General features: G+C 42.4%; 1 protein-coding gene across 9 annotated transcripts in view; it reads right to left on the reverse strand.

Moving 5' to 3' along the window:
- Positions 1-2,539: 2,539 nt before the first annotated feature.
- DHX57 (DExH-box helicase 57) overlaps positions 2,540-12,351 on the reverse strand; it is a 59,378-nt gene continuing 49,566 nt past the window's right edge. For all 9 annotated transcript variants that reach the window (XM_082641828.1, XM_082641827.1, XM_082641830.1 and 6 more), the window contains 5 exons: positions 11,460-11,597; positions 10,714-10,788; positions 8,689-8,823; positions 4,998-5,198; positions 2,540-3,339 (listed from right to left, as the gene is read on the reverse strand). In XM_082641828.1, coding sequence (XP_082497954.1) covers positions 3,196-3,339; positions 4,998-5,198; positions 8,689-8,823; positions 10,714-10,788; positions 11,460-11,597 — 693 coding nt within the window. In that variant the 3' untranslated portion in view covers positions 2,540-3,195. The remainder of the gene's footprint in view (positions 3,340-4,997; positions 5,199-8,688; positions 8,824-10,713; positions 10,789-11,459; positions 11,598-12,351) is intronic.

Here is a 12,351-nt window from a genome sequence, read left to right on the forward strand (position 1 = left end):
TGGAACTTGAGGAAGAAGACAAAGCTAATGTTTTATCAATCTGTCCCCCTCTGTAAGGGTTGAGATAGTCTCATTTCCTGAGAACTTCCCAATTACATGTACTACAAAACAGCAGTGCAGACTAATTTTGTAGCGAGTATTTCATTAATATTGTTCCCTAACTAGATTCCAGTAAAACAAATATTGAAGAAAACATTTACAGAGTTCTCCATAAAATTAACATTAAATTCTGACCATCTTGTTGGGGCTTAGAAATCCAGTTTCACCTTGAAATACTACTGTATTCTGACTTTAATCAAAAAGAGATAATCCTATTTCATTTCTTATTTCATAATTTTAATGATGAGCTTAAAGAAATTTAGTTTGGGGGTGAGGATTTTCTTATGAATGCCTTCAGGCAAGGCTTTCCAACCTTTTTCACATTCTGGCACATCTACAGAATGATAGGGTTTGTGCATTTTTGTTTTTTTGGTTGAATTACAGTTAGTTTACAATGTTGTGTTAGTCTCAAGTGTACAGCAAAGTGATTCGGTTATACATGTATATACTTTTTTAGATTCTTTTCCATTACAGGTTATTACAAGATATTGAATATAGTTTCCTGTGCTGTACAGTAGGTCCTTGTTAACCTATTTTATATATAGTAGTGTGTACATGTTAATCCCAAACTCCTGATTTATCCCGCCTCCCCACGCCCACCCCACCCGACCTGGCTATCCTCTTGATAACTATGTTTGTTTTCTATGTCTGTGAGTCTGTTTGTTTTGTAAATAAGTTCATTTGAATCACTCTTTTAGATTACACATGTAAGTAATGTCCTATGATATTTGTCTTTCTCTGTCTGGCTTACTTCACTTGGTATGATAATCTCTAGGTCCATCCATGTTGTTCCAAATGGCATTATTTCATTATTTTTTTATGGCTGAGCAATATTCCATTGTGTCTATATACATCACATCTCCTTTATCCATTCAATCTGTTGATGGATATTTAGGTTGTTTCTGTGCCTTGGCTATTGTAAACAGTGCTGCTATGGATTTATGCACTTGTGTGTGGCTGAAAGTAACCAGCCCAGCACGGCTTCCCTGAGAGAGCAGTTTCTCAGCACTCTGAATGGAAAGTTTTGTTATTAACTACCTTGTAGCTGCGTGCTCTGCTGCAAACTTGCATTCAAACCTGCAGGTCCACTTGGCTCTAGTTAGGGCAGAATGAGCTCTGAAAACTGGTTTGAAAAAAACTTGCTTAGAGGGTTAGTGCAGTTTTCTCCTTCATTTCTCCTAAATGTCCCAGCCTCATCGGTTCTGTAATGTGAGCCTTGTTTCAATAGCAAGTCAGAACTTGTATACTGTGGGTGCTATGCATATGTATGTTTTTATTTAAAGTGATGATATGAATTAATGCCTTTTAAAAACACTGCTTAGAGCCTAAGCTCTTTAAGTGCACCGATGATTAAACACACTTCATAATGACTGTTTTGGACAGTTTCGGTGGTTTCCTGAGAACTTAAAGTAATACCTTGAAACGTGAACATCCTTCACTGAGGTGGTTTTGTTGAGCTAGTGTGAATTCCATGTATAGTGGGAAACCTGTAGTGACTCTCTATCTGAGGACTACCCAAATACAGGAATACTTTTTCCACACAGCTTTTTGGGATTCTTCTTGGTCACACTGGAAAATGTCCAGGGAAAGTGTAAATATATATATACTTGTGTTTCAGAATGTTAGTGCCCCATTACCCTAAGTGGTGGTTGAAAAGAACAGTCCCGTGGAAGGTATTTTTATGGCTGTAAATCTGACACTAGTACGGCAACCTTTTCTACCTTAACCATGCCAACTCTGTTCTGAGAATACCATTAAAATTCTCCTTCGGGTAACGTGAAATGTGGCCATTAGATCCAGGTGAGTTCATAAGACAGGGTTCATAATGTTCCTAAATAGAAAACCTACAAGAGAATGAAAACACCCAGACTGTTCTGCTTTTAAGAGTAAGTGTGGGGGGCTTCCCTGGTGGTGCAGTGGTTGAGAGTCCGCCTGCCGATGCAGGGGACGTGGGTTCGTACCCCAGTCCGGGAGGATCCCACATGCTGCAGAGCAGCTGGGCCTGTGAGCCATGGCTGCCGAGCCTGTGCGTCTGGAGCCTGTGCTCCGCAACGGGAGAGGCCACAACAGTGAGAGGCCCGTGTACCGCAAAAAAAAAATAAAATAAAATAAGTGTGGGGCTTCCCTGCTGGTGCAGTGGATAAGAATCCGCCTGCCAATGTAGGGGACACGGGTTCGAGCCCTGGTCCGGGAGGATCCCACATGCTGTGGAGCAACTAAGCCCGTGCGCCACAACTGAGCCCGCGCTCTAGAGCCCGCGAGCCACAACAACTGAGCCCACGTGCCACAACTACTGAAGCCCATGTGCCTAGAGCCCGTGCTCTGCAATAAGAGAAGCCACTGCAATGAGAAGCCCGCGCACCGCAACGAAGAGTAGCCCCTGCTCGCTGCAACTAGGGAAAGCCTGTGCACAGCAACGAAGACCCAACTCAGCCAAAAATAAATAAATAAAATAAATTTATTTAAAAAAAAAAAGTGTGTTATGGATAAAAACCAGCTCACATTCTGATAACAAATAAGTGCTCATTAAGTTTGGTTTTTTTAAGCTGAACTTTAATGAGTAAAAATCCCTCACAATTGAAGTTTATATAATGGCCTATAGCTGAAATGAAATTTTAATTTTTCTTGCTCACAAGATTTTTTTCTTCTCTGTTCTGACTTCTTTCAGTTGAGCCTTTATGACAGAAAAAAAACAACTGATATTTCTCCTCATGCCCTTTATCTCACCCCAGTAAAAATGAGGAGAAAAATAATACATAGATTAAAACAGAATTGTATTAAACATTCACTTTCCTGTTAATCAGATGAATTTCATTCATTCCAGGGCAGTCAGAGAGAAAAATACAGGCAAGTTGGTTTTTGAACTCACATCGACACTCCAAATTGTGCTGGGTGTGCCCACTGCTTGGTTAGAAATACTTAGTGTGGAAAATTTCCCTGCAGGTGTGCGTCGCCTCAGCTGACCTGGCAGTGCCTGCCCTGGGCTCCTTCACCAGGGCAGCCCCATCGCGGAGCTGCAGCTCGAGGGAGAGGTGCTGCCGTCATTTCCCAGCTGAGCAAGTAGGTGAGTAGCAAGCACTCTCCCAAGCCTGGTCTTTATTGTGTGGTGACAAGTTTCACAATCATGCTGATGATCCGTGACCCTCGAGGACAGGTACACAGATCTATGCTTGGGTTTTTTATCTTATCCTGGAGAAGCTGGTCAAGTTCACAGCGAAGTTCCTTTACTAATTCGGCCACCTAAAATGAAAGTTGCAATGTAAGCAGTGCTTGGACCAACAGGGAAGGAAAGGTTATTAAAGGAAATTCTCCAGTTATGATTATCATTATTCTAGATTTCTGCTATTTTAATTCCATGGTGGGGGAGCTAAACACATTTTTTTTCTAAAAGTGCTTCTAAAATTTCTTGATGCAATTATAGGAACATACACTCAATGTCAGCTCTGTAATATACTAAGTGGGGTCCATTTGAAAAAGCCTCCTCTCTCACATCTCATTTAAAGAAAATACTAAATCGGGAAATACGGCTTTTATATAGTGTTCTCCATATTAAAGCTTGGTCAACTTTTACAGTTTGCTCCGAGAGGAGAAGCAGGAAAATGGAGAATTAAAAATGGCAGATGTTAAACCAAAAAAATCTCTTTAACTTTGGAATTTGTCCGCTTTTGTTGGTGGGGTAGGGTTGGGAGACATGTTTCACGGAGGTTTGCTTATGCTGATGCACTGTCACTGTACGTGTCTTGCCAGCATCTGTTTGGCTGCTGCTCCGCTGTCTGGCAACCCTGCAGGGTGGACTCTGTCTGCATCCCACAGGCTCACGCCATGTGCCCTGCCAGAGTGAGTGGTTCAGGTAGTCCAGGCCTTAGAGTCCATGACATTCTTCAGCCACAGGAGTTGGTTTAGGAGAGGAGGTTTGCTGGAACTTTTAGGAAAGAAGCGTTCTGTCTTCCCTTTTGGACAGTATATGCTGCACGGATGTGACCCAGGAGCTGCTACAGCCATCCTGCTACCACAGGGCCAGACAGGCTTTTGTTGTTAAGCAGCTGCATCAAACCAACCCTGCCTGGCCCTCTTGACCTGTACTGTCCCATGTGGCTAATCTCCTGACCACATGAAATGTGCCTGATCCAAATCGAGATGCGCTGTGAGTATAAAATACACACCAGATTTTGAAGACTTAGTATGAAAAAAAGAGTATAAAAATCTCAATTGTTTATATTGATTACATGTTGAAATTAAAACTTTTTAGATGTTTTCTGCTATCTAAAATATATTAAAACTAATTTCACCTATTTACTTTTTTTTAATGTGGCTACTAGAAAAATTATTAGGTATGTGGCACATATATTTCTCCTGGACTGTGCTGCTTCAGACTTTAAAGGGAATTTAACTGTAATGTTTGAGTTGGTGTTTCTGCCTCCTGCAATAGAAGATTTCTAAGAGATGCAAATATTAAAAATTTTTATTTCTTAAATATACTCCCCCTTAAATGTTTTCTAGAGACTCCATAGAGTGAATAATTGAGATTTTTTTTAAATGGTGGTTGTGGAATCAGGGTGACTTTTACTTAGTTCTGCTCATCTATATTTTGATTTTCTTTGAACTTGTATTTGTATAACTATTAGGAAGCTCCAACCCCTCACTCATAGCTTCTGTCCGAAGCCTTTCACACCAACTGACCTGGGCTTCCCCTCCTACTGTGCTTCCTGAACTCTTACTAAGGCTCCCCCGCTGGCCTCACTTCAGCCTCAGTCTTGCTTAGTTAGTGTCCCCTGCAGACCCATCATTCACTCTCACGCAGCTCTGTGGTCCTTGTTCCCTGAAGAAATGCCCTATACTTCCTATTATCAGAGCCTCTCATGGCCTGAGTCTCATGCGACAGACTCGTGATCCCTTACCTGATGTGAAGCTGCTGCAAAACGGATCCAGCCATCGTCCAAGGAGACAATGAACTCTCCCCTTTGGAGCTGCACATTGACTTGGCCCCCTCCGAACAAGACCAGCGGGTACACAGACACCATGCTGCAGTCTCGGATGAACACCCGACTGGTTTTGATCTTCTCATGGTACACCAGGTAAGGGCTGTCAAAGTGTCTGACCTGAAACATAAGACAGCTGTGTCACTGGCAACATAAGGGGAACTCCACCAGTCCCAGGGGTTTAATCATCACCTGTCCAATGACTCCCCAAATTATCTTCAGCCTGTAGGTTCCCCTGAGCTCCAGCCTTGTATGTGCAACTGCCTACTTGATGTCTGTACTCGGACATCTAACAAGCATCTCAGACTTGCTGTGTTCAAAAGGAATTCTCGATTTTCCCCTCCTTGTGGTGGTCACTGTCTCATTAAATGATACTCCCATTCACCCAGTTTGCACCCAGTTGCTCAAGCTCCCAATTTAGGAGCCATCCTTGATTGCTCTCTCTCCCTCACTCCATCTATATCATCACTAAGTCCTGTCAGCTCTGTTTTCAAAATACATGATGAACTGACATATTCTCACCACTTCTACAGCTACCACCTCATGCAAACTGTCATCTCATACACACCACTGCAGTGGCTTCCTACGTACCTGCCCTTTTGCATCTTCACAGTTTCTTTTCCATACAGAGGCCACAGTGATCTTTTATTTATTTATTTTTTTTTTTGCGTTACGTGGGCCTCTCACTGTTGTGGCCTCTCCCGTTGCGGAGCACAGGCTCCGGACGCTCAGGCTCAGCGGCCATGGCTCACGGGCCCAGCCGCTCCGTGGCATGTGGGATCTTCCCGGACCGGGGCACGAACCCGTGTCCCCTGCATCGGCAGGCGGACTCTCAACCACTGCGCCACCAGGGAAGCCCCACAGTGATCTTTTAAAAACCAGTTAGGGCTCAGAACCCTCCAGAGATTTCCCAAGGATGAAATCTCAGATCCTTCTGTGGATTACAAGGTCCTACACGACCTGATCCCTGCCCACTTGTCCCAACCCATCTACCACTTCCACCCCTAACCATCCCCTCCATCTGCACTGGCTGCCTTCTTGCATTTCCTGGAACACACCAAATATGCTCCCATCTCATGGTCTTTGCACTTATTTCCTCAGCTTGGAATGTCCTCTCTTTAGATATCTGCATGACTTGCCCTTTACTTCATTTAGGATCTGCTCAATTGTTTTCTCCTGAGAGTTCTTCCCTGGCCACTCTGTAAAGTAGCCCCTCTTGGGAGGTGGAGGGATAAATTAGGAGTATGGGATTAATATTGATAGATATTCACCATGGTATATAAAAGATAAACAAGAAGGATTACTGTATAGCACAGGGAACTATATGCAATATCCCGTAATAACCTATAGTGGAAACGAATCTGAAGCTATATACCTGAAACTAACACAATATTGTAAATCCACTATAGTTTAAAAAAAAAAAAAAGCCCCTCTCCTGTCACTCTCGATCTCTTATGGTTTTATTTTCCTTCGTAACATTTGTCATTAACCTGAGATTATTTGTTTACTTACTTCTTGCCTGTCTTCCCCATTAGAATGTAAGTTCCCTGAGGGCAGAGACTGTGTCTCCCTAGCTCATCCGCTGTCCTCCGTGGCCTGCAACAATGCCTGGCACAGAGGAGGTGCTAGCAGATACTGAGTGGATGCATGAATGACTTGGATTCACTGCAGAAATGTCATGGTAAATGCAGGACAGGATGAGTGGAGGTAACTTGGGCCCCCGGTTCCCAAGTACACATGCAGCCAAGAGGGCAGATGACTTCCTGGTCCTCAGACTCTTCTGAGCTTAACACTTTTTTTCATGCTTTGCTGACACTTTACTGAGTAGTTTCACAGGTTGACCAGCCCTAACACTTCAAACTCTCTTCCTCCATTCTCCTTTTCTCTTTTCCTCCTTCATCTCTTTATCGAGATGAAGCTTTATTGAGCATCTGCTTTCAGCTATGCTGGCTAGGCACCGTGCTAGACATCAAGAACGCAGAGATGAATAAAATTCAACTCCTGTCTTCAGGAATCTTACAAGTCCATGAATGAGACATACCATAAGCTATAAAATAATGTGGTAAGTACAACAGTGGAAAAATGCACACTATACAGTGACGGAACAGAAGTAAGGAGCAACTTGGAGAGGGACACTGGGAAAGGGATATATGATGGGAGCCTGGAGGGTAAGTGGGAGCCTGCTGGGGAATCAGAACGCCATTCCAGGCATAGAGGACAGTGTGTCCTGTGTCATGGCACCGGGGGATGCTGTTGGCAGTCTGGTATCGCTGGAGCATAAAGAGTGACAGGAGGGAGATGGGGCAGGGGACATGGGCTAAGAAGGGGCTAGCTGTGAAGGGTCGTAGGAGAGTTTACAGTAGACTCCATCTATGATGAGTTTTAAGCAAGGGTATGACAAGAGCAAATATGTGTTTTGTAAAGATGATTCTGGCAGCAGTAGTATAAAAGGTTGGAGAGAGAAAGCACCAGAAGTAAGATTAGTACTTCAGGCAAGAGACAGATGTTTGGGGTTTGAACTGAGGAAATGGCAGCAGAGACAAGAGAAGGAGGCACACCTGAGACACGTCAAAAAGGTGGAAGTGTTGGGACCTGGCGACCCATTAGACTGGCATCAGGAGAAAAGCAGGGTCCATGTGACTCCAGGGTTCTGATTTGGATGGTCCCATTTCACCAAGACAGGGAACACAGAGGAGTGAATTCAGATATAATGAGTTTGATTTTTCAGCTTTTGAGTTTGAGGTGACTAGAAGGCATCCAGGTGGTGATTTCTAGCAAGACAGCTCAGGAAAAAAAGCCCAGGACAAGAGAGAGAGATTTGGGGTCTGCGTCAGCATGTAGGTGGCAGTTAGAACCACGATGTTGTGCCCTGGTGGTTCAGGAAGATTATGTGCACTGTAATAAGAGAAAAAGGGCAGACCCGTGATTTCAGAGTAAGGGAAGAGAATCTGGTAAAGGGGCTCGAGGGGGATGATCAGAGAGAAGGAAGTGATACTTCAGAAGCAAAAAACATCAAAGACAGTGTCAAGAGGTAGGGAAGTCAGCAATGTCAAATACTTCCTGAGTCAAGAATGATGAGAGCCAGGGAACTTGTTCCCTGTATTTGACAACTAGGAGGTTATTCATGACTTCTGATGAATTTAGTGGAGTGCGGGGAGCAGAAGCCTCCCAGCAACTGGCTGAAGAAAGAAGGAGGGCTGAGGAAGTTGGATCGGCAAGCATAGGTCATGGCCTCTGAAGGCACAGATGGAGTGAGAGAATCACATCGTGACCTCAAGTCACCACCGCAAAGAAACAATGTTATATCTGAAAGCAGGCTTAATAGTTCAATTTCCAGTACATTTGTGCTTATTCAACTTTCCCCAAGTCAGTGGTGCTGCTAAAGCCAGTGAGTGATAGAACAAGGTTTGGCTGACGTGAAGGGACTGTTTCTCACCCCAGGACCTGCCACGTGTAAATGCATTTGACCCTTGAACAACAAGGCTTTGAACTGCATGGGTCCACTTACACTCAGATTTTTTCAATACTAAATACTACAGTACTAGACAATTCGCACTGGTTGAATCTGTGGATGTGGAAGCTGACTGTCAGTACACCCAGCCCTCCCGACCTGGTGGTTCACGGATGAAGGGTGAACGTGTACGTATCCATCGCTCCTGGTGACAAACTTCAACTCCTCTGATTTCGGCTGCATTCTGACAGCTCCGGTACTGGTCTTCTGAAATTTCCCTTCTGGGCTTTTCACCTAAACAACAGGTATTTGTAAAAAAAAAAAAAATATATATATATATATATATATAAAAATATGTATTTCCACTGTAGGATGTATCCCTTGACAAAAAAACAGTCTTGTTTGAAGGCCTTTGTTGCTGCTTCGCTCTCTCTTAGTTTCCTTTTGGAAGCAGTATAAGCATGCTTTCTTTTTCTTTTTTTTTAATCCATGAGGAGGTATGGATGTAAATGCAGTAGTTCTGGGTGACTATACCACACACCAGCCACATGGGGGAGAAACCACGTTGATGTTTCAGGTCTGCCCTGATTATCAGGGAAAGAGATTCAGCTGGCAACACTGGACCAGGAATCTGCTGACAATTCCAATCCAATATTTCCAAATGAATTTTTCAAAATAGTGAAAAACAGATTGTTTCACTCAAAAAAATAAAAAGCTTATGTACACACACACCTCCATATTTACTGTAGAAAATAACATTACTACTATATAACACAGGGAACAATATTCAATATCTTGTAATAACCTATAATAACTCCTGTAATCCCATGATTAAGAAATAACTAACATTAATGTTTGACAAATATCATTTTAGTTTTGTTAGATTTATATTTATATACAGAAATGGAGATAAACACAAATAAAACATATATGTATTAAAACTAATATAGGATCATTTTCTATAAATATTTTCCTAAGACATAATTCTCTGGCTATATAGCACCTCATTGTCACATCATCATCACCCAAAGTCCATAGTTTACATTAGGGTTTACTTTTGTTATTGTACATTCCATGGGTTTGGGCGAGTATGACATGTCGTCTATCATTATGGTATCATGGCAGAGTATTTTTACTGCCCTAAAAATCTTCTGTGCTCTGCTTAGTCATCCCCCTCACCCCTGATTTTTTAACTGTCTCCATAGTTTTTCACCAAATGATTTTTTTAAAAGTAAATTTCAAATGATTTGAAAAGCATGCAAGCACTAAGCAAAAATAAGCCATAAATGAATCAGCAGACATCAACTGAACATTTATCAAAAAGTTAAATGAGAAATGCTTCAGTACTCTGACAAATTCACATTCTAAGTTTGACAAGGACTGGATAATCAAATCTCAGGTAAAAGTCCAATAGTACATTCAGGTAGGGTTTTCAGAAGAGGGGGATCATAGGTGGTCCCATGACAAGGCACTGACTTGTTTGTTCTTATCTAATTTTAGTCCAGAGTAGAGAGCATAAGGGAAATTGTAGTAGAATCAAATTTCTACCTAACATAGGTTAGTTATGCACAGACTGGCTGACAGTGACATTTGTGTCCATTTTAATTGCTGGAATGTCAATGTCAGAAGGATTAAAAAGGCACCTTATTTTATACAATAAATGTGTTTTGTTTTGTTTTTTTGCGATACGCGGGCCTCTCACTGCCATGGCCTCTCCCGTTGCGGAGCACAGGCTCCGGACGCACAGGCTCAGCGGCCATGGCCCATGGGCCCAGCCGCTCCACGGCACGTGGGATCTTCCCGGACCAGAGCACGAACCCGTGTCCCCTGCATCGGCAGGCGGCCTCTCAACCGGGATCTTCCCGGACCGGGGCACGAACCCGCGTCCCCTGCATCGGCAGGCGGACTCTCAACCAGGATCTTCCCGGCCCGGGGCACGAACCCATGTCCCCTGCATTGGCAGGTGGACTCTCAACCACTGCGCCACCAGGGAAGCCCAATAAATGTGTTCTTGAATGATGTATCTAAACACATTTGGGGAATTGAAAAATTGGAAATATATACTACGTTTAAAAGGCTGTGTGTGTGTGTGTCTTTAAGATGATTAATGTGCATGTCTTAACTTACATCCCTTGGCTAAAATCAAACAGGAAGTGGGAGGACCCAGGAAAAATGTTTCCTTACCTGCACTACATTTGGATACAGAGCAGCACACAGCATTGCTGATATCAACTTGGGGTTCTCAGCATTTGAGTTAGCCTATGAGAGAAATACAGCATTAATCTTATAAGTAATGTGGCTATTTCTGTCTATTCCCTGGAAGTTATTATTATATTTCTCTTGATTTCTATCTTAAAAGCATCTCATTTCTATCACTTTGATCGAAAAATTATTTCTAAGTAAAAAATAAATCTACTGGACCACATTCACACAGTACCCATTCCAAGAAGCCCACAATTACTTTCTAGATCTCTGCAGAGCAGTTACAAAGCCAAGTGTTCCTAAGGATCAGTCGAGAGAAAGATTCTGGTTCATGAGATGTTCACAATTTCCAGAAAGTACTAACTGTACTTAGAACAGAGTGGCATCAGGTTTCATCTTGAATTGTTCTTCTGATACTTATTAAATACAAAACTATCCTGGGTTTGAAAAAGGCTGGTCTGATTAAGAAGACATTATTGGAAAGTCCATTCTACCTCTGATGGACCTACCAAGAACCAATGTGAAATTAAAAAAAAAAAAGAAGCAACAATCAACAGAAAAACTCTTGTTTTTCTGAGTGTTAGCTGACATTTGTGGAAAGAAACTCAAGAATGCCACTAGCCCACTGCCTATAGGGCTTAAGTGAACAAGGCCTACAAGTGTTCCTGAGGTAATAGACTGTGAGTGTGGTATCAAAGAGAAGTAAGAACTAACTCCACATTCTTTACCTCTTCTCCTGTGGCATCCAAGATACCATCTCCTCCTCCTTGGGCCCTTTTCTCAATTTCCCTTGCTCTGAGTCCCTCTTTTACAAAGCCTATATCCGATAACAGTTCAGTGAACTGTCGTTTGAGGCTGGCCATTTCCTGAAAGAAATGGAAAAAAATCTTTAAGCAGGGGCATCAACATATCAAAGGTAAGAATGACTACGAAAACGAATTAGTTCAGCGTTTAGTAATGACACTCATATGGGTTTACCAAACAGGTATGAAGATTATCTTGTCTGTTCATTCCCAAAAGGGCAGTTTTCACTTATACAAACCAGCAGTGTAAAACCATTACACGGAAATTCACAAATTTCAGAAAACCCAAAGATCATTTAATTCTAGATTACGTTAAAAAAAAAAACCCATTAATTGGATTTTGGGCAGGTCTGATTTTCCTCGCAATTCTTACGACAGCCAAAAACGTAGTTTACTTTGTTTGGAACTCCAGCTCAAGGTGCTGTGACACTGTCTAGTTTTTCCTACTTCCTTTCTGCTCAGGTCCTCTTAGTGCCTTACCCGAGCCTAGAGTGGTTCGTGTTCTCTCTTAAAAGATGCACAACACCCACCTCAGAACCTTCCCTCTTTCTCTTACTTTGTGGACTTGGCTGGCTCACATTTCCCCTACGAATAGGAATACTGTTAAGTGGTTTAGATTTAGAAACCCCTTTCTGCATCTGAGCACAAGTGTGAGAATGAAAAGCACAAACCTCTGTCTGGCATCTGTTCAAATATTAGCTGTATATCAGACAATAGAGAAGCAGATAATGACAAAGGAATGGAAAGCTAAGCAATGCTACCCTGTATCTGATGACAATTTAAGTATTTTCTTGGACTGTCAAGTACAGATGGATAA

This window comes from Mesoplodon mirus (genome assembly GCF_964341445.2).
Source record: "Mesoplodon mirus genome assembly, chromosome: 14".
Lineage (NCBI taxonomy): Eukaryota > Metazoa > Chordata > Mammalia > Artiodactyla > Ziphiidae > Mesoplodon > Mesoplodon mirus.